The following is a 22,023-nucleotide window of genomic DNA, read 5'->3' as shown; positions in this document are numbered from 1 at the left end:
GTCTCCAAGTAATATTATTTTTAAGTCAGGATTACTATCCAGAGAGAATCCAAGACTGATGGTTGAGAAAGGAGGAAAGTAGCTTTTAAAATTTTAGTTTATGTCCATCATTTAAAAAAAAAAAAAGTAGATGAGAGTTGAAAATATTTATTATGGATATGTTACAATTGTGTCCTTGTACGTATATGATTGGAATGTATATGAACGGAGTTCATGTTCCAGAGCCATTTGCAGTTAATTCTAATGATGACAGACAAAACTGACCCATTATACTAGCATTTGGTGTCTCTAGCACAAGCCACTACTGTTGTTTGTGACTGAAGATAGTAAGTACATGCTTTAGGTTGCTAGCAGTGTTCCTGACAAAATCTTATTTGCAGTGTGGTTCTGGTTAAAGTCTTACTTAATTCATAGTTTACAGTTTTTAGTGGCAGTGTCAAAATTGAGACCATAATAAATGATAGACAGCTTTTGCTTTTAACTTTTTACTTGACAGAACTTGTACAAAAGAAGAAAAAAGACCTTGGTAGCTTCTGGCATTCTTCTAAACACTTGACAGGTATATTAGTGAAACCTTTAATAGCCAAATAAAGTAGGTAGTAGCATCAAGATTTTATAGTCTCTAAGAAAGTTAAAGCACGTACCACTTCTTAAAAAAATAAAAATTAAGGGTAAAATACCAAAAATTTCTGCCATTAAGGATTCTAAGAAACTGTGTGTGTATGTGAATCCTAAGGAGAGAAGACATATTTTGAAGTCATTGGGAGTATTGTGTAACTTTTTGCCGTGATCTTAAGGCTTTAGTGAAAGAATTGTAAATCATAAAATGGAACAAAGGTGGCTCAATTGGTAAAGTGCTTGCTCTGTTTACATGAGCTATTAAGTTTGAATCTCAAGTACCTATGTAAAAAGCCCGCACAATAGCCGTCATCTCTGACCTCAGGGTGGAGAGCAGAGAAGGAGGTGGAGGATCCCTGCAGCTCATTAGCCAGCCTACTTGGTGAATTCCAGGTTAAATGTGAAGACTTAAGCTAAATTCATTCATCTTTTACTTGTTTTAATTGTCTACATTTGTAAGTGAACTTTTTACTTTATCCTCGGGTGGTTTTAAAAGTAGGTTGAATGTAACTTTAAAAACTCCAATAATAGACTCTTAAGTTATGGATATTCACCAGAGATAACATTCATATGTTTGGGTCTGTCTGCTTTCTCTTAAGTACATTTTTGGCACAAAATTAAAATCATTTTTAGCTTGTGTGTGTTACTGTTATTGCCATTTAACTTAGAACTCTTAAATAGAAAAAGAAATTCTAACAACTTACAATGGATATACTTAACATCTTCATTGGTTTTTGTTTTCTTGCTGCCGTAGTACATTGAATCTTTGAAAGTGGGTGTTGAAGTCTATTTTTATTTTAAAGAATGTCTTAAGTTGTTTCCTAAGATTATATCTCTGGAACTACTGAAAAAACAATAAAAATTATTAATAGTTTTACAAGTTTTTTTTTTTTTCCTGGAAGCTATGTATTCATTTGAAAAACATAAATTGTTGTAGAAGGCTGTGTTTTTGTTATCAGCATGGCTTTCTTGGTTGAGACAATGTCATTGTATAGCCCAGAGTTGCCGGGAATATGCTTCCTTCCCTGATTGGCCCTGTACTTTTGATTTTTCTTCCTCAACTTTACTAGTGCTGAAATTACTGATTTGTTCCATTATACCTACCTTTCTTTCTTTATTTCAAAACATATACATTTACTACAGGAATGTATCATTAACTGTAAACTATTTTGCAATTTTTAAATAGGTGTTATTTATAATTTTTCAGTTGTCAAAGTGTTTGGATGGTGTTCTTACAAAGTACTTACTAGAGACTTATGTTTTTTTAGGGTATGAGCTGAGTCTTCAACGTGTTTTAGAACTGTTACTGTCTGAAAAGTATTTTTAATAACTGTTCTTGCTGTGCTTTTTTAAAAAATACACTATGTCTTCTAAAAAAATTTTTGAGACCAGGTCTTGATCTTGCAAGACTATTGCAGTTTTGGGGTGCTGAGATGATAAATATGTGCTTCATGTTTAGCTCAGTGCTATGTTTCTTAAAAGTTGTTTCGAAACACATTACAGGGTCATTCAGTGTGCCATGTGATGTTGACACTTTTTGAAGTAACTTTTTTCTTTTTTTTTTTTTTTTTTTTTGGTTTTTTGTTTGTTTGTTTTTGCCTGTAAGGATATTTTACTGGTGTCTACTACAGAGTACAACAAAAGTAATGGTGGTGAGATTACTTTCTTGATCAGTCTTTCTCAACCAGAAGTATTGAAATAATTGCTACAGCAACCCTTTATTTAAAAGAGTATGTATAGTTAAATATTCTGTCCACCATATGGGGCCATACTTTGCTTTTTATAGTTAGCTGCTTCAATGAATGTCATCACTTATTTTAAAATATTTTATTTTAAATGGTAATTATTTTAAAACTATCACTTACCTATCCCTGGTTTCCCTGCCTCTTTTACTAGGAATCACAGTGTTTTGGAAAATGTATTCACAAAAGGTAGACAAGTACTTTATAGTTATTTAGAAATGTAACATTAAATCTATAATCATAAGCTTAGCAGTCTATTTATTCACTCATATATACTCCTTCAGAAAACAAGGCGGTCAAAAATTATTGATTATAAATTGAGACATAATTTTGTTAAGGTAAATGTTAATGTATTAAGATTGGTATTAATGTAAAAATTGCTAGAATTAATTTTTCATGATCATGTTGCCACTTAAAAAATAGTAAAGCAACTAATTTCATCAAAAATATACCTCAAATAAAATAACATCCATTCTTAGAATAGCAGTAGTAGCAAAGAGCTGAACAGTTGATGATTCTGAGATGTAACATTTTTTATAAAGGTTAATTTGTACTCCATGTGTTTTTTCTACATGTGCTGGCTATTGAAATCACTGAAAACGAATGGGAATGGGTCCACAGCATTTATATGTATTTTTTAACATCGCAAAATGTTTTAGTAAACGAGTTAAAAATCAACTGCTATTTGAATTTTTTTTCTGTATCAAATTTTTGGGGTTTAGTAGTTATTTATTATGGCCTTGTAAAAAGACATAGCCATTGCACAGTATTTTAATTTTTTTATTCATGTCATAATTTACTTGAAGTAATTTTAATGATAAAATATTTTATTGTTTGGTTTACTGTTTCTTCCTTTTATGTGCAATCCTAAAATTACGAAGTTTATTTCAGAATTCAAAAGCTTTTGCTTTTGTTGCTTTTGAATGGGTCATTCACATGGAAATATTTTACAATTTGCATTTATATTTTGATTATTGTCTGACTCAGTGAATCCCACATTTCTGTGACAACATCAGTAGTGATCACCATGGGTTATTACTTTTTTTCCTACTGTGTTTTAAGTCAGCACTGATATCATGTCACATCTCAGGTATCGCCACAGTGTCCCCCGGTTTTCTTACTATACATCACCTATGTATTACATCAAGTATTGTGTTATTAATTCAATAGAAACAAGAATCTTGACTGTGTGGTCCTGCTGCAGTCTGGCCCTAGAAATCTCTGTGTAAAACAGACTGCCTTCGAACTCAAAATGTTTGTCCTTCACCTTCCTACATGCTGGGACTTCATGCCTGTGCTTTGTCACCAAACCAGGCAGCAGATTTTCATTTTTCCTCTTTTTTTTTTTTAATTTAATTTATTTTTCTTTTATTGAAAATATTTTCCCTCAAATAACATATCATGATTAATGTTATCCTTCCCAGTTCCTTCTCACCTAACCCGATACTGATCACTTTCTTTTTGACTCTCATTAGAAAACAAACAGGCTTCTGAAGGATGATAAAACAAAAACTAACACATCAGCATAGGACAAAACCAGCAAAAAGAAAAGAGCCCAAAAGCATAAGGAACAGATACAGATGTAGCAACCTACTGGCTCATACACTCAGGAATCCTCTACAAATAGAAAACTGGAATAAAAGAAAAATAATTTAAAAATAAAATAGAAAAGAAAGACGTTGACATGACATGAGTCAAGGAGCTTCTAGAGATGCCGTTGAGCTAATGTTTTGTTGCCCATCCACTGCTGAGCATGAAACCTTACCCTTACGAGTAGTTTTGTTTTTATTTTGTTTTGTTTTTTTTTCCTCAGTGAGACTCCCTTGGACAAAACTAATTTTCATTTGCCAGAGGTTGTGGGTTACTAATGGGACATGTGTCTACCTGTACTTTCAATCCTAGGACCCTGTCTGGTGCAGCTCTGTGCTGGCCCTGTGCATGCTGCCTCAGTCTGTATTGATCCTATTGATTTAGAGGACTGCTGTCCTTGGCATCCTTCTTCCTTTGTGGTTCTTGAACTCTTTCCACCACCCCTTCAGATGTGTTTCCTGAGCCCCGAGGGCAGGGATTTGATTGAGATATTTCTTTTGGGCCTGAATGTTTCAAGGTCTTTCACTCTGTCATTGTCGCTGTTGGTCTCTGTATTTGTTCCCATCTAAGTATTTAACCTGAATCAAAATTTCTTTTTAAAGATATTTATAATTGGATTATTTAGGCAGTTACTTACAGTCCTTGTATTTAAAAAAATAATAATAATAAGGGCAGTTTTGTGCTGAGCAGGAAATGTTTGGTATTGGTTGTTGTTATTTATCTGCATAATTTCTTTTCATACTGTGATAACCCTTCTCTTCTGCCCCAACTTCATTTTCACTGACCTGATAAAGAAGCCTAAATTAAGCTTTTAGAAAGTTGCTAGTTTTACATTGCTCTGACTGTTCCTCTACTCAGTGCATTTGAGCTTACTAGATCTCTGAAGAAGACCTGTAACGTGTGGTTCCTCCATGTTTATTGACTTAAGTTAGGCTGGAGATAGATTGTGACTTGATATGGTAATGTGGAACCTTCATTCTATTTTCTGCTAATGGATTTAGTATTCACTAATGATAGCTGCCTTATTATTGTCCTTCTGTCACATCTTTTTTTATTAGCAAAAATTTAGATTTATTTTTTCTCCTGACTAAACTAGACCTCTACCTTATGATAGAGTGTGTGCAAAACAATTCTGGTCTTTTCTTTCCCTTAATTTTGGAGTGGAGGCAGTACTGGAGAGTAAACCTAGGCCCTCATTCCTATTTAGGCTTATGCTGTAATCACTCAGCCTATCCATAGGTCTGTGTGGAGCAGTAAATGCCTCAGTTTCTTTGCTACCAAAAACAATTGCTAGACATAACATTTCCCTGTAGTTAATTTATGAATGAATGAATGAATGAATGAATGAATGAATGAATGGATACAAGCATTAATCCTTGCCAAGTTTATGAATTGGTACAGGGTTCAGGATAGATTATTCCTAATATCTGTTTTAAATTTTAGAAACTATTGCTTCTAGAGTCTAATAGCCAAAGAGATTAGCCTAGTGGCTAATTAATGAGCAGTTTATTGATATAATTATTGACTCAATTGCCCTTCCTCTGACTCAAAAAAAAAAAAGGAAGGAATTGGGTAAAGGATTTAACAAAGCTAATCAAAGTTTAGATATAATTCATTTTCTAAAAGGAGTGCATTCTCATAAAACAAAGATCAGAAAGCATTGGTATTTTCTTAATAAATAGCAGAAGATTATTTATTATATCTGTCATCATAAACTGTGAGAACAAGAGACCCAGGTGTGACTGAGGTAGTTAGTAAAAGGATAAAAGTTTGTAATCCAATTTAACCATAATTATTTCAATTCTTATTTTCCTTACTTGCCCCTCCTTTCCCATCTCTTTCTTTTTCTAAGTAGTCTTTCTCTTGCTTTTACATCTTTTTTAGAATGTATGTACATACATGACAGCATCTGAGGTGAGTCTTTTCATCCCACAGGATCTTTGATAGCAGGCTCATCATATCTATGAGGTTTTATTTACTGACTTTCATCTCATGATTGGTGGTACTAGATCTTGACGGTGTTTTCTAGCAGCTCTAGTTCATTTCATTATCTATTTTGAGTTAATTTTTATGTGAGGAATGAGGATTAGGACAGTTTTTGTTGTTTTAAACTAGCAAATTCTCCCAGTCTAAACAACACTGAACTTGTATTGAATTACATTTGTTCTTTTTCAAATAATAATTAGAAATACTTGTTTGAATTTATTTTTTGGTGTGTGTGCTTGTCCGTTCGTTCATTCCATTCATGCTTGCATGTTTCTGTCTACTGCTTTCGTTATTCTAGCTCTATGTTGAGTATTAATATAAAATATTTTTATCATTTTGTCATTTTCTTTTTCAAAATTGTTTGGTTTTAGTGCCTGTCAGCCTTCTGCTTTTTAAAAAGCATTTCTTGAATGTGCCAAATGATTCCCTATTTTGTGATTTTATACATATGCAGAAGAAATTAACTTTTATGAGACATTATATCATGTGTTATATTATGTATTTTATAACCACACCTAGAGGAAAAGCTGCAAACAAGCATTGTAGATGTAATAGAGCTGTTCTCATTTTTTCAAAAATATATGCTAGTACCTGTGCTTTCATATCAGTGTTAGGAAAACAAGAATTAGTGTCATTTTTTAGATATTATTTAATGTTTTAATTTTTATTTTAATATTTTAATTAATATTATTTTAATTTTTAGTTCAGGGTTTCGTGGTCCTACTTAGTGGTTGCAGCTTCTAACATGTTTTTACCAAACCATTAGTAAAATAAAGACTAAGAAAGATGGAAATGTTGCTTGTTATTTTTTTGAATCAGTAAGGTCCCTGTCAATTAAGACAATCCTGAGATTAAATACTTTTTTAAAAAAGAAGTGTCAGTGTAAAGAGTTGTAGATACATGGACATGGTTCTGTATATAAGAATTAGCGGTGTTCTCTGTCCTTTCCTTCATTATTTCTCTCCTATTAAAATTTGACTACTGTTAAAATACTAGACATATCTTTTTAGGATAGTTTCTCTTCCCTTCAGAATACCAATTTTAAAAAAATAATTATTTAAGATTCCATCTCTAGAGCCAAAAAAAAAACCCAAAACAAAACTGAGCCCCTGGGGCCCCTGCAGAGACGGATACCCCAATCAAGGACCATGCATGGAGAGGACCTAAAAGCCCTGCTCAGATGGAGCCCTTGGATTCAGTCTCCAAGTTCCTTTCCTAGAAAGAAGAACAGGTGACGGGGTGACACAATTCCTAATGATAGAGTCGAACGCTAGCACTGATACATTGAAAATCTGACTTAGCTTCACTGTCTGGCTTATACATTTGAAACTAACGTAATGGTGATAATCCCTAATATCTAAGGCTGTTGAGAGAATTAAATACAGGGACACATGAAGGATTTTACCCACTGTCTAGCATTCAAGAAGCCTATGTTTTTCAGACTTAAAATCTAGAATTGGTTGTATTGGATCAAGAAATAATGAAAATACTGAGGCTTAGAAAAAGTACATTTGTAATAGGACCATTGTGAGACCTGGAAGGATTTTTTATCATGTTCATATAGAAAGTTAGGGCTGAAACTGGTAATAGTTAAGGATTGTTTGGATGTTTTTCCAACAAAGTTTTGTGTGTTAGAGGTTTGATTAACCCAAGAACCATATATGAAGAGGACCTAGACTCCCCCACCCCCAGTCAGATGTAGCCCATAGGCAGCTCAATCTCCATGTGTGTTTCCTAGTAAGGGGAGCAGGAATTGTCTCTGTCATGGACTCTGTTGCTGGCTCTTTGATCACTTACCCTTTGGGTGGGGGCCATTTTGCCAGTTCACAAAGGAAAAGGATGCTGGTAGTCCTAGTGAGACTTGATAGGCTAGGGTCATATGGTCGGGGAGGCAGGATCCTCCTTTTTGAGAAGTAGGGGAGGAGAATAGGAAGGAGGCATGGGACTGGTATGAGATGGGGGAGGGGCCTACAATCTGCATGTAAAGTGAATAAATTATAAAAAATAAATTTAAAAAAGGTGGTGAGACTTTAAGTGTTACCTAGTGGGAGGTTCTTGGATAATGTTCACCGAAAGAATTGTAGTGATTCTTGAGAAGAGGTTTCTGAAAAGGGATGGCACTGTTCAGTCCTACTGATCTCCCCATGTATTCTCTTTCTTTCCCACATAGAGCAGTGGGTACCTAAAGGGGCTGTTACTTGACATGACTGCCTATAAGCCGGATACACTTTCTCAATACCTAGTTTCGCCAATGGAAGATGTATTAATGTACTTGGCTAAAGATTTTGTAAATCATTAAAATTAAGTTTCTCTTGGTAAATTTTAAAACATGTATTTGAAAACATTTTGTAGGGTTTTTTTTGTTGACACAAGTACTTAGGTAAGATCTAAAAAGTTTCTGTGCTGATGATAAAGTTAATTTTTCAGCGAAGAGTATTTGGAAGAAAGCAGAGGTCCAACCAAAGAGGCCGTCAAGTCTGATAAAAGCTTAGGCTGTGCCCCTGGTTTAGAACTGATGGTAGCTTTCTTATTACCACCTCAGGAGAAGAAATAACAAAAGCATAACATGTTATAAAAGGGACATAGTGCTTGTCGTAGCACTTAAAGCGCTGGTTCTAAATGACAGGTTGCTCATGATATAATCATGTATGCAGTTCCTTTGTCATATTTGACTAACCTGTTTTTATAGTCTCATAGTCAGGAGTACTGATAATAAATAGATTTTGAGTTAGCATATAAACAGCAGTGAGGGCTTCAAAGCATACATTTTGTGTTCGGTAATAATTTCATTATCTCTTGCCTTACTAAGATGGGGTAAATTGCTTCTGTTTGGAACCCATACTGTTCTTGCATGAAAGTTGGCTATGTTTTATTAAGTGATAATATTTATTAAAATACAGCTTAGATTTTAAACTGTCTCTTGACTCCACAACAATTTATATTTGCCTTTAAACTCAGTTATTTTTGGTTCAATTAAATGATTCTCTTAGTTTAATAACATTTCATAATCTAAATAGTTTATCACCAAGTTTGCACCCTTATAAAACAAAAATGTAAAAACCTGGAGTTTAGCATTAAACATTTAGTGTTTTGTATACATTTTCAGTGAGTTTTATATTTTTTGATAATTTTTGTTAGATTATGTTATCATGGTAGAAATGTATCTTAAATGGTTTTTTTTTCCCAAAAAAAAGTGAAGTAGTAAGTGTATTGATAGAAAATTTAAATAGAAGTCTTATTTATATTTTAAGGAATAATTTTTTTTTTTAAAGAACTCAATGGGAAAATGAGTAAGAATGATTTAGAACTCTCTTAATAGTCTCTTCTTACTACATACCTTGGTATTCCTTTTCAAATGTTACTACAGCATTTTGTTTTTAAATTTCTTAGAACCTTTTCATATTAAGGGGACTGTTTATAAAATGTTATCAAAAAATTGTAGAGAATTTCTCAGAGTCTGTTGAGGTCCACAGAATCAAAATTTCTGACATTTACTTGTGACTCTGATTTTTCTTACTGGTATTCATAGGGGTTTTATTTTCTGTATCACCTGTAAGATTAATAGAGTGCATAATTGTATGTTCTCTTGTTTTTGATTTTACTATAGTAAATATTGATGTATAACTCAGATAAGCAAAAGCTTCTTTTCCTCATTTTTAAGTGCAAATGGAGACATGAAATCAGAAGGTTTCAAAATTTTTTTAGCCTAGGTGCAAAGCTCAAGAGTTCTAGTATATTAACAGTCTAGATGTAAATTAGGAGTCTAGATATGCAGAGAAAATAAAAAGGATTTGGGAATTCTTATTTTTGTGTTAATTTAGGGTTGTATTTTCAGTACCAGTGTTCTGGGTTAGTACCCGTGAGTCTCTCCTTGCCTGTTAGAATTGAAAATAGCCCATAAATGAAGTTTGATTTCATTTTTTATAGTGGAAAAGAGTTTATCAAATAACTGTTTTTGAAGTCTTTCTTAAAAAAAAAATGAGGCTTAACGTGGAATTGTTTTTTTCCTGTTGCACTTAGGGTATTGCAGTTGGTAGCTTTGTTTTTGTTTGTTTAGTTTTGCCAGTATAAATTCTGAGTCTCATGAAGACCATAGGTTTTAACGGCATGTTAAATTACTTTTTCTTCCAAAAGATAGTCAATTAAAACCACTAAAACAAAGAAATGATATGACAATATAATTACTACATCTGGTATTTCCAGTATTATTAAATAATTGTATTGTCAACCTAAGTTGAATGCTTTGTACATTCAGCCTACCACCTGAAAATGTTGTGTGTTTTCCCTGTGGTATTGTTACTTTGTTTCTAAGCATGGAGAGGTCACTTACAAAAAGAATCTAAGGAAAAAAAAATACTGAATATGAGTGTCTCCAGTTTATAAGTTTTTATACATCTTCTCACAAAAAAAAAAAAAAAGATTATACTTTGAATGTTAAATGGAAATAACCTTTTAATATGAAGAAATAAGTCAGGGCCAAGGAGATGGCTTAGTGGGTAAAGAACGTGTTATATCATGCATAGGAACCCCAGAACCCATGTGAAAAAGCCTAGAGTGGCAGCACTCATGTAATCCTAGTGCAGGGGTGTGTGGTCAAGGACTGCCAACTGGCCTTGTGAGTCAGTGTTCAGAGAGACACTAGCTCAGAACTTCAAGGCAAAGAGCAACACAGAACATTGGGCCTCACATGTGCACCCTTACATTACATTGCACATACAAGAAGAAAGAAAATGGATTAATAGCCAAAGAATGACTGTGTCATGATTGCTCAGAATGTGTGATAATATTTCGTGGTTTATTAATCTAGTCATCTTCATTTTATTTATGTTAGAACATTCTGAAACAAAAGTAACCACCAAGAAAGCGGGGGGTGGAGGGGGATGCAAAGTACACTCAACCAGAACAATTTTATATTCATTTTAGTGATAGAGTTTTATAGAGAAGGAAGAAAAGCTGAATGAAGAAATTGGAGGGGAATTTTTCATGTTAGAAACTTAGGAATTTTCTCTCTTGAAGCTTCCAGTGAAAGGTCATATTAGCCTCTGGAAAGCCATTTAAAACCTGACAAGAAAAAGTAAGTTCTCTTCCACTGAAGGTAGCAGGAAAACACAAAGTAAAGCTACAAAGAAGAGAGGAATAGAATGTGAATTTATAAAGCAGCAGCAAAGGGCCATTTCTAAGCGAGTATGTCATGAGATCTGTACCACTTAGAGTGCTGGTGCCATGTTTATGGCAAGGTGTAAATTCTGTACTATTCTGTACTGTACTTACCAACCAATAATAATTAAGAATTTAAGGGTTAAAAGTATTAGGGATTTGATGTGTTTCCACTTGAGTATGAAATTGAGGAGGCAAATTGTCCTGTGTTTTTTCTTTAGGGCATTTGCATGAATTGTTCAGGAGGATTTATCTGTAGAAACTGCATTTATAGGAAAACAATTCTGTTTATAGGAACTGAACAATATTTAATTGCGGAATGTGTTCAAAATTAGGTTGTGAAGAAGACAATACTGGTAGAAATAGTACCATTATCTTAAAGATTTCTTATAATTGACTCACTGTAAATCATGGAAGTGAAAATTTTTCTTCATGCTTTGTTAGCTTTTCATAGGTAAGATAAAGGACTATCACGTATGCAGTATGTTAACATTAACATACTGTGTACCTTAGTTCAAATAATAAATGACTGTTGAAATCAGTTATAACTGCTCCACAGCAACAAAACATTTTTCTAAACATCATAAAAATTAACTTACAGGAACCATTTGGAACGGTCAGCCATAAGCCACGCAGCCATCGTGCTTAAATTGGTTTTGTTAACGACTTGTGTGTGTTTCGTAAAATATGCTTTATTTTAAAATTAGGGCTTCCTGTTGCAGCTGTTCCAGGAGCTCTCAGTCCTTTGGCTATTCCAAATGCTGCTGCAGCAGCTGCTGCAGCTGCCGCTGGCCGAGTGGGTATGCCTGGAGTCTCAGCTGGTGGCAATACAGTCCTGTTGGTTAGCAATTTAAATGAAGAGGTTAGTGAAATAATTTTTAATGCTTTTCATCTCCATTTCATTTGTGAAAGTTTTTCATATTTCATTTTGCACTTGCCTTTCTTTTTATGTATATTCATTAGCCAAAATATCTTTTGTATTTCTGCTTCTAAATAAAATCTACATACTTGTTTAGGTAGTACTGTTTCCTTAGACAGTCATATATCTTTATATATGTATATATATTTTAATATAGCAACCTATTTTTCCTAAGAAAAATATGGTGAAGTACCGTAGTTTGGCTTTTTATTTTTCTGTTGTTCTCAAAGACAAATGTGATCTAATTTTGCAAGTGTAACTGTAAAACAGTTTTGCTCCTTGCCTTTTCTAATGATTTGCTTGTTCATTTCATGCTTATGTGTCATTGCGTTTTTTTAATCTTATTTTATGTGAACTACTCTAATACATTTTTCTTTGAAGGTTCTTCCAAAGATCTTGACGAGGCACTCTTCCAGTCTTTCTTAGTAATTTTTTCTTTGCAGTTTTTAGTCATTGTCTTCTACAAATATATTTCAACTTTACCCCACTCCCTTCTTGTTAAATAAAGTTGCTGTTATTTTCTTCAGTTGTACATTTTATGTCTGGTATATTTTATTTTGATTGCTATGAAAGCTGGTATGAAATGTGGGACCCTCAAATGTATCGGTTATAATGTCTAGTTTGAATATTTGTCTCAGTTTTGATTGGCCTCTGTTAATAGTGGACATAACCTAATTTTGTCATTTATTGCTGTTATCATTCACAATTCTGCATGCTAAGGTGTTTAAATCAGAGTGCCTTTGTTTAAGACTTTTGCCTGCATTTCATAACCAGCCATGCTTATGCAGTTAAAGTTCAAAGTTTAAAATTCCTATGCATGCGTTCCTTCCCTATGTTGAGATGAAATGCTGTAATTTACTCTTTGATATAGATGTACTTTACCCATATTTGTCTTGGATGACTACATTTTGCTCAGTTTTTCTTGTACAGTACATAAACCAACCATTTTCTGACCAAATTCCTGCATTTCCTATGTACTGACCTATATTTTATTTTTTTTTTGTTCCCCAATTCCTTATTTTTTTCTTCTGCATTGCTGTTTCCCTTCCCCATTTCATCCTTTTCCCTGTGTGTTCACCTCCCCTTTCCTTGTCTTTTCCCAAATGCCCATTCCCTTCCCTGTCTTATCCTTTATTTTCCTTGTCCTTGTCTTCATTCCCTGTCTCCATTCCCTATGTTCATGCTTCTGTGCTTGAACAAATGTTCCTCGGACCAACTTGCCCCAATTAACCGCCTTGAACCATGATCCATGACCACCTCACCATTCTGCGGGAACCACCCTTCGTTATGGATGATCTGTTCATCTCCGCTCTTCCTCGACTCTTCTCTCTTCTTGTCTTACGCTGCTTGCTCTTCTCTCCTTCTAAAGATGGTTACGCCCCAAAGTCTGTTTACCCTCTTCGGTATGTTATTGTTAGCACTATACTTTTATTATTGATTTGATTTTTTGTTTCACCTTAATTCTTATTTGTAGCTAGCACTTTGGCTTAAAGTTGAATAGTAAATCTTTTGCTATTTTTCTTTGCTATTTAAAACTCTCCATAGACACAAAGTTTGTTTTAATGCATGCTGATTTATTTTGCATGGTTTTTAATTTAATATCATTCACATAGCTTTGAGGGTTTATCAAAATTATTCTTTTCAAAATTCACTGTTCAAAATCTTGTTCTTCTTTATTCATTTGTGCAAATGGTGAGATTGAGTGAGTGATCATGTTGATGTCTGAATGTTTTCATTGATGTGTCAGAAAGATAATCTTTAGCTGACTTGCATATAAAATTAATTCCATTTCTGGATTACCTCTCTGTGGCTCCACAAAAAGGTGTTTATGGAGATGTGCAGCGCGTGAAGATTTTGTACAATAAGAAAGACAGTGCTCTGATACAGATGGCTGATGGGAACCAGTCACAGCTTGGTAAGAGGAAACTGCATGTTATCTGTACATTGAATTGTATATTGAAATGCAGTATTATTTATCTTGACCGAACACAACTCTTTAGTAAGAAATCTCTTAAGACTTTTTAGTGATTGGGGCTCAAACTGCCACAATAACTTTCGTAATTTTATAGTGATACATGATGAATCTGTGTTTTGCTTTCTTCCTACCATGTCTGAGCACAGCCTTATGGAAAAGGGTGTTTGCCCCAAAACTGAAGTGACTTTTGTTTAAGATTTTTGTTCTGGACTATATCCTGTATTAGAAAATACTTGTTTTTATAGGTCATAAAGCCCTGATTAATGTCTTTGTATTCTTCTAAAATCATTTATAGATATTGATTTAATTTAGCAATGGAAAGGAAAATGTCCTTAGAGATGCTAAGTTTTACAAAATGAAAAATCTTTACCAATGGTTAGTCAAAAGGCATAAAATGTAGTTCAGTCAAGTTATGTGTATATTATTGCTTTTCATACATACTTCAATCTAGAATACAACTGTATCCTCACAATTTGACTGTCTGTAATTATCACCAAGCTCTTAGCTTATAATTTAATTCATTAGGATTCAGGAATGATATTACCTTATTCTGACTATATTCACATTTTTTAAACTTTGAAATTTATCATTTTTAATGGGATTAATGGTTTTTGATGTTATAACCATCAGAAGCTCTATGATGAACTTGGTAGTTCAGAGGAAGTATACAACTGTTTGACTTTTCTGTTTTTAAAGTGACAACACCTATCTTAAATGTCTTAAACAGTACCTATCTTAAGCACCTATCTTAAACATAGGTGTTTGGTATGTTAATTTTCTCCTAGGTTTGTGTTCAGGTCTCTCTTTTGAGGTGAGTCATTGCTATTTAGTTATCACCAAATAGTTTTTGGTTTTCTTGGTGATGATAGGTATCAAATCTAGAGGTATTGCATATGCTAGGCAGGTCTTCTGAGCTATAGCCCAGCTCACTGCTGGTTTTTTTCCGGTAATTATATGTAAGTAGCATTTGACAGTGTTCCTACTAAACAAAAACATTCTCATGTATGTCATTTTTTTTCTTAGTATTTTAATTGAGCATGCCTTTATCTTCCTGTAAGCAGTACCAAGTCATCGTATTGAGAATTTTTCTGAGATTCGGGATCAACAAATTTATTCTGGTTTTATTTATTTTTATTTTGTGTCCATTGGTGTTTTGGCTGCATGTTTATCTTTGTGAGGGTGCCAGCTCCCATGGAACTGTAGTTACAGACAGTTGTGAACTACCATGTGGGTGCTGGGAATTTTACCTGGGTCCTCTGGAAAGAGCAACCAGTGCTCTTAACCACTGAACCATCTCTCCAACCCAATAAAGACAGATAATAGAAACGGGTATGTTGATCTTTATTGTGCTTGGGTGCAACAACAAAATACCATGTACAGTTGGAACAACAGAAATTAGTTTTGTCGAAGTTATGGATGATAGATTTCCAGATCAAAGTGCTAACACACATGGAAGGCTGTCTTGTTGAGTTTGGAGACAGGCACCTTAATCTCCTGCTGTTTGTGTTTTTGCTTAATATAAGTATATTGAATGTATTCGCTTCTTTGCTTCAACAGTGTGTGACTAGAGAAACTTGAGGAAAGGGCTTATTTTGGCTTACACTTTAAAGGTACAGTTCATTACAGTGAGGTAGTCACATCAGTAGGAGCTTGAGGCAACTGGCCGCATTGAATTCATAGCCAGGAATCAGAGAATGGTGAAAGGTAGCTCAGGTAGACCTTGCTTTTTATATAGCCTTGTCTAGTCCAGATTGCAAGCCCATAGGATGTTGTTGTCTGTAGTTATTGTGAGTTCCCATCTGAGTTCATCTAGATCAGTGCTGTGACCCTTTCAGTGCAGTTCATCATCTGACCCTCCCATAAAGTTATTTTGTGGTTACTTCATAACTAATTTTGCTACTGTTATGAATCATAATGTAAATGCCTGATATGTGTGTGTAACCCTTATAAAAGGGTTATGTGATCCCCAAAGAGGTCATAACCCACAGGTTGAGAGCTGCTGATCTAGATAATCCTTCGGAGGCTTGCTTCTTGTATTACTTTGTGTTGTGTTAGACGGTAGAGACAAAGTGAAGAACTTATTAAAACAGCTCTCCTTCTCTTAATGTATCCAAATGTGTAACCAAAGAAACAAACACTTAAATCTTTTCTCTTTTTCTTTTTTTTTTAAATTAATTAATTCAATTTACATCTCGGTCATAGGCCCCTCTCCTCTTCTCAGTCCCACTCTCCCTCCTACATTCCCTTTCCCCTGTTCCTTAGATAGGTGAGGCCCCCTACCCAGACACCCCAGCTCATCTATTCACATGAGGACTGAGTTCATCTTCCCCTGTGGCCTGGTAGGGAAGTCCCATTGGGAGAAGTGATCAAAAACCAGGCAGCATAGTCCATGTCAAAGATATCCACTCCCCTAACTAGTGGGCCCACTCATGGCCTAAGAAGCCCATCAGACTTATGTTCTTGGGATCTGTGCCTTGTAGTATGTCTACCCTGTACTATAATATGACTAAAATTTGCTTATAAGTGAGTATATACCATGTGTGTCTTTCTGGGTCTGTGTTATCTCACTCAGGATTATCTTTTCTAGTTCCATCTATTTCTTTGTTTTTAATGGCTGTGTAGTAATTCCATTGTGTAAATGTACCAGAGTTTCTTTATCCATTCTTCAATTGATGGACATCTAGGTTATTTCCAGTTTCTGGCTATTATGAATAAAGCTGCCATGAACATGGTTGAGCAAATGTCCTTGTATGGTGGAACATCTTTCAGGTGTATGCCCAGGAGTGTTAGAGCTGTGTCTTGAGGTATGGCTATTCCCAGTTTTCTGAGAAAGTGCCAAATTGATTTCCAAAGTGATTGTACAAGTTTGCACTCCCATCCCTTTTCTAATATTAGGCAAGTTCTCTTCTTTGAAAGACAACCTGACAAAGTACCTCAAAAAACCCTGTGATGTCCTGTATTCACATTAATGTGTGGTGTGTAGAGACAGTTGTTTTGTCTTTATGTGTCTTAGAATTTGAAGAGAGAAAACAATAGATGGTTTGAATAAATTATGATGAATTTAAAGGTATAAAGTATTCATAGAAGATATTTAGTGAGATCTGAATTTTTACATCAGACAATTAAAAGGCCTTTTTGTAGAAGGGACTTCAAAAAATAATTTGACCAAATTGAGAGAAGTGTCAGGGAATGCTTTCTATCCAGAGAGCATATAAGAACTACAGTACTAAGATGGCATTCCATAATGGCTTGGATAGTGTCTTACTGCATGATTTCCAGCACTAGCTGGTATTGCATACCATCAGTAATTATCTCTGCAAAGAGGCTAGAAGGAATGTAAGGGTCAGACTGGGAGTTGTAATTATGTGTCTGGGGATTTTTATTAAGTAATGGCATGATCAGATTCATAACCTGTGAGAATCTTTTTACTGTTCTCTGTATAGAATGGATTGGGGGCGGGGAATAGAGAAAAATCCAGCAGGAAGGCGCATAAAGAATTTACTCTGATCTTTAAAAAAAAAAAAAAAAAATGACAGTGACCACTGAAAAGTAGAGGGAGCATTAACTTGATAGGGAATTAAGAGGATAATCCCAAACCCTGCAGCCCAGGAGTTAGAGCAGCAGAAGGAAAGGAAATATTAGGAATGACTGCTAAATTTGTCTTTGCTTGTTAAAAATCTAATTTATCATCAGGATTGTTACAGAAGATAGGATTGGAGAGTTTTTTTCTTATTTGGTCAAAGTCTTACCTACCAATTCTTATGCTAAATTCATGATGTATTTTTAAGTTGTAAGAAAATTCAAAATTTTCAAATTAGAAATATTTTTATTCTAAACTTTCATATTTTAATAGACATTCTTTATTTTTCCAGCCATGAATCATCTTAATGGGCAGAAAATGTATGGAAAAATTATTCGTGTTACTCTCTCTAAACATCAGACTGTGCAACTACCTCGAGAGGGACTTGATGATCAAGGGCTAACAAAAGATTTTGGTAATTCCCCATTGCACCGTTTTAAAAAACCTGGATCCAAAAACTTTCAAAACATTTTTCCTCCTTCTGCCACCCTTCACCTGTCTAATATCCCGTGAGTATTGCAGCTGGCTTACTGAGGATCTTCATCTTGTTTGGCAAAGCATGTGATTTAGTGTTGGTTTATATTAATCTGCACTGTTTTCCTATCTAATTTTTCTAGTCCTTCTGTAGCAGAAGAGGATCTGCGAACTCTATTTGCTAACACCGGGGGCACTGTGAAAGCATTTAAGTTTTTTCAGTAAGCAAGTTTCTTTGTCTTTAAATTTGTGGCTTGGTAAAAATTTAAATTTTCTTAAAATATCTTTTAGTCTATTTTTTTTTAACCTCAAATGGCTAAAAATCAAATGTTTAATCTCTTATGAAGTATCTAATTTCATAATTTTGTTTCAGAAGAGATCACAAAATGGCTCTTCTTCAGATGGCAACAGTGGAGGAAGCCATTCAGGCTTTGATTGATCTTCATAATTATAACCTTGGTGAAAACCATCATCTGAGAGTGTCTTTCTCCAAGTCAACAATTTAAGGAAGGGAAGATGAAGATTGTGGGCAAATCACATTGTTTGGTGTCATCACCTATTGACTGTTCAGAAAAGTGGGGACCAGAGTTTGATTTTTTTCATGCTGTTATCATTCCTTGGTTATAAAATGAAATGGCATATGTAAAGGCAGAGTTACTAACTGCTGTGTTTCATCTGTTCTTTAGGGAAGCCATTTTTATTGTCTGTTCAAATTTTTAGTTTAATTTTGCTTTTTTTTTTTTTTTTTTTTTTTTTTCCAACTTAGTTGACATACGTGCCTTACAAAGGAAAACTAGTGTTGCTGTTGTGCATTTACTAGGAAAAAGGAATTGGTTGTTTAGGGCACATCGTTATGTGGGAATTAAAATATGTTTAGGCAGGGGTGTGTCAAAAGGTTAAGTTTTTGTTTCTCCTGCTTGGAACTTATTTTGAATTATTGGCTTATCGCATTTCTTTCTATTTAATAAGATACTTGATACTGAAAGAATAAAACAGCATTTTTAGTTTCTACTATCTTAGGCTTTATTGCTTTAAAAAACATTGGCCTTTTGTATCTCACAAATCTGGTCTAGATTCAGTTATGAATGTAGGCATTAGTTAAAATTAACAAGATGCAGAGTATTAATTTCTTAAGACAACAAGTGATTTCTGTAAGTTTGAGCCCTATGTGGAAAGCATTGTGGAACCTTAACCTTTTTGTACACACTCTTGTGGGACGTATCATATAAATGTCAGCACTAAGTAATGTCTTGTTTGTGGCTGAATATTTTTCGTAGATGTTTTTGAAGTTGACATGACTTATGTGCATTTAAATATATATTGCCATCCTTAGTTTGTAATTAAGATTTGGAAAATGGTTGTGGATTTCTGAGCATGTGCAGACTGGTCTAGCTAGTTCAGGAACTGGTGCATGTATTTTTCAAAGACAAAGAAAGTGTACTGCGAAAACTTGCAGGAAGATTAATTTTGTGGCAGTTTTCAAAAACTGACAACCAGGTGGGACCAAAGTTTATGTGCCTTTAGTCTTAATTTACCTTGCATTGTAATATTCAGTTTTAATAAATCTTCAAAATATTTTGTATTTAGGAATAGATCTGACTTTAATAAAAACATGGCTCAGAATCTACAGGTCAAATTTATTTGAACAGTTCTTGTCAATCTGAATTGTTGATTCTGTTAAATGACCAATACTTTTTGAAATCGATGTACTTAGTTTCAAGATTCATAGATTCTGTTATCTATGTAGACAGAATGGTCATGTATATTTTCTATTAGTTGAGTTTTTACATCTTTAGAAATGTAAAATTCAGTATAGTTTGAAAGCGGCACAATTAAAAATTAATTTTCTAACAAAGTTGGGAGGTTTGATGGTTGTTTAATTTCATTTTGTGTGTACTCTGCTTACCTCTGTAGCATGCTCAATAAACACTTCTGTAGCTCTGTATTCACCTTTTCTGTCTTTCTCTGCTGCCTTTTCTCTCTCTCCTTTGTTTTCACTCCACTGTGCTTCTGAATTCATGTTTACTCTCTGCCAGGGTGGGAAAGGAGTAATAATATTACAATCCTATGGCTTTATACCATAAATAAATCTAGATGCTGTGAAAATGCACCAGCTGTTCCTTTTTTTAATGCAAAAGACGGCAACTACTTTTTTCAGGAGGACACATATTAAACATTTCCCACCCTGTTTATAATCTGCTTTAAAGACATAACTTCTATTGTAGCTTGTTAATTCTCTCTATCTCTTTTGTTGTTGTTGTTGTTTTTTCCCGTAGATTTATGCACTAATAGATCTTTTGGATTTGCCATGCTCTCTTGCTGCAGTCTCATCTTTTCATCTTTGTGTCTGCTCAAGATTTCCTACTAATTTTAGACTACCCTCTGAGTTACAGCAAAGGGTTCTGGTATTACTGGAAAGAGTGTGGCAGGGTGTATACTTAGAGGTATTTGAACTGCAGATAGTGTTCACTTTGTATACTGATGCTGATAGGGTGCTAGTCGTCAAGTGTTTGTTGTTACTTTTTACATACCAATATTGGTAACAATTAACTTTGAAGTTACTCGTGTACACCTCAAAATCACACACAATGTAGACATTAGGATGATTTTTAAAAATGAAGGATCATGTGTTTAAAAGTTGTCCTTAATACAAGAATTCACCCAACTCCAAGAAATACAATAAGTACTGTTTTAGAGTTAGGAATGTGAGTGTTGCTTGGAAGCTTGGTGATCATTCATGTTTTTCTTAGAGTCAGGTGCTGTAGTGCAGTGACCCAGTTTACCATCAGCTATGCCTTAATTCTTTTAGTTTGCATCTAGTACTGGGTCAGAACCACTTGAAATGGGTTTTCCTCAGGATTGCATGGTGGTTTCAGTACTTGAAGATATTATCCCTCTTTTAGGTAGTTCTTTGTAGATGAGGTTTGCTTAAAAGAAAAAAAGTTTCTGACCTGTGTCCAACACTGGGATCAGTACACTTGATGACATTGAAGAAGTTCCTGCTCTCTCTTTAATGGTAGAGACCAAGTTCTCCCACCCAACAATGTGGCTGGTTTTACCCTTTTTTAATAGTTTCCACCAGTACAGTCTTGTTTTAAAAGTATAAAGACACTGAAGTGGGAATTTTGATATTCTAGAATTCTTAAAGTTCAATGCATTGGATTAAAATAGCTCACTTTAGCAAAAAAAAAAAAAAAATGTTAGCTATAAGTACTATCAATTTTATATTATCATTCTGCCTTGATCTCTCACAGTAACATTAACCTATTTTTAGTGTCCGCTGATTTGCTAGCGGAAGATTTGTCTTGGGAATTTGGAAACACATATTTTTAAACAGGAGAAAAAACTGGTTCTTTTATATTAAATGAAGTGTCTTTGAAAATGTCTCAAAGCACCTACTGAATAGGGGGTTCATATTGCTTACATTTAATGTTGGAAACTTATTTCTGTGTATGAAAGCAGCTAATAAGACCTTTGCCAGAACATGGTAAAAAAAAAAAAAAAACTTCTGTAACATTAAAAATTATATTAACTAACAGTATTGAGGTTTTAAGGTTAGGATAGGAAAATATGTTAAGGAACTTAATTAATTCATGTAGTTCTGTTTAAACCACCAGGTGTCTACTTTTCAGAGGAAGGACAGTTTTCCTAAGCCTGAAAGTAAAAGTGAGTCCATAAATCCTGTGCTTCCTTTTTAGGGTCTTCATAAGGTTCAGATAGGTTACATGCAAACATGCTGTGCTTTTGGTAAACTTCAGGAAGCTTAGGCAGGAGGATTGCTGTTTGGGTTTTAGGCTAGCCTGGGCTAGTGTGACATTGTCTCCAAAACAAACAAAAATATTAAACTGCCAGCATTCCTAGCTTGCCAGGTCTGCCTGAAGTAAACCTATTTATCAGCAGCCCATATTGTCGCGGTGTCTTACTTACTGTTGTAAAGATATGTTTGCCAATACCGTAAAATCACGTAAATATTACTTACTAA

At 34.3% G+C, this 22,023-nt stretch overlaps 1 protein-coding gene across 4 annotated transcripts in view; it reads left to right on the top strand.

Annotated features, from left to right (window-relative positions):
- Ptbp2 (polypyrimidine tract binding protein 2) overlaps positions 1-19,896 on the top strand; it is a 58,237-nt gene extending 38,341 nt beyond the window's left edge. The window contains exons 9-14 of one of the 4 annotated variants that reach the window (XM_055628169.1): positions 11,801-11,955; positions 13,382-13,415; positions 13,835-13,927; positions 17,860-18,076; positions 18,185-18,262; positions 18,415-19,896. In XM_055628169.1, coding sequence (XP_055484144.1) covers positions 11,801-11,955; positions 13,382-13,415; positions 13,835-13,927; positions 17,860-18,076; positions 18,185-18,262; positions 18,415-18,547 — 710 coding nt within the window. In that variant the 3' untranslated portion in view covers positions 18,548-19,896. The remainder of the gene's footprint in view (positions 1-11,800; positions 11,956-13,381; positions 13,416-13,834; positions 13,928-17,859; positions 18,077-18,184; positions 18,263-18,414) is intronic. The other 3 variants (XM_055628170.1, XM_055628171.1, XM_055628172.1) reach the window with 3 other exon arrangements.
- Positions 19,897-22,023: the final 2,127 nt, after the last annotated feature.

This window comes from Psammomys obesus, unplaced genomic scaffold, assembly GCF_907164565.1.
Source record: "Psammomys obesus unplaced genomic scaffold, mPsaObe1.curated_primary_1811, whole genome shotgun sequence".
NCBI lineage: Eukaryota > Metazoa > Chordata > Mammalia > Rodentia > Muridae > Psammomys > Psammomys obesus.
Note: the sequence above shows the minus strand (reverse complement) of the source record. Positions and strands in the feature narration are given on the sequence as shown.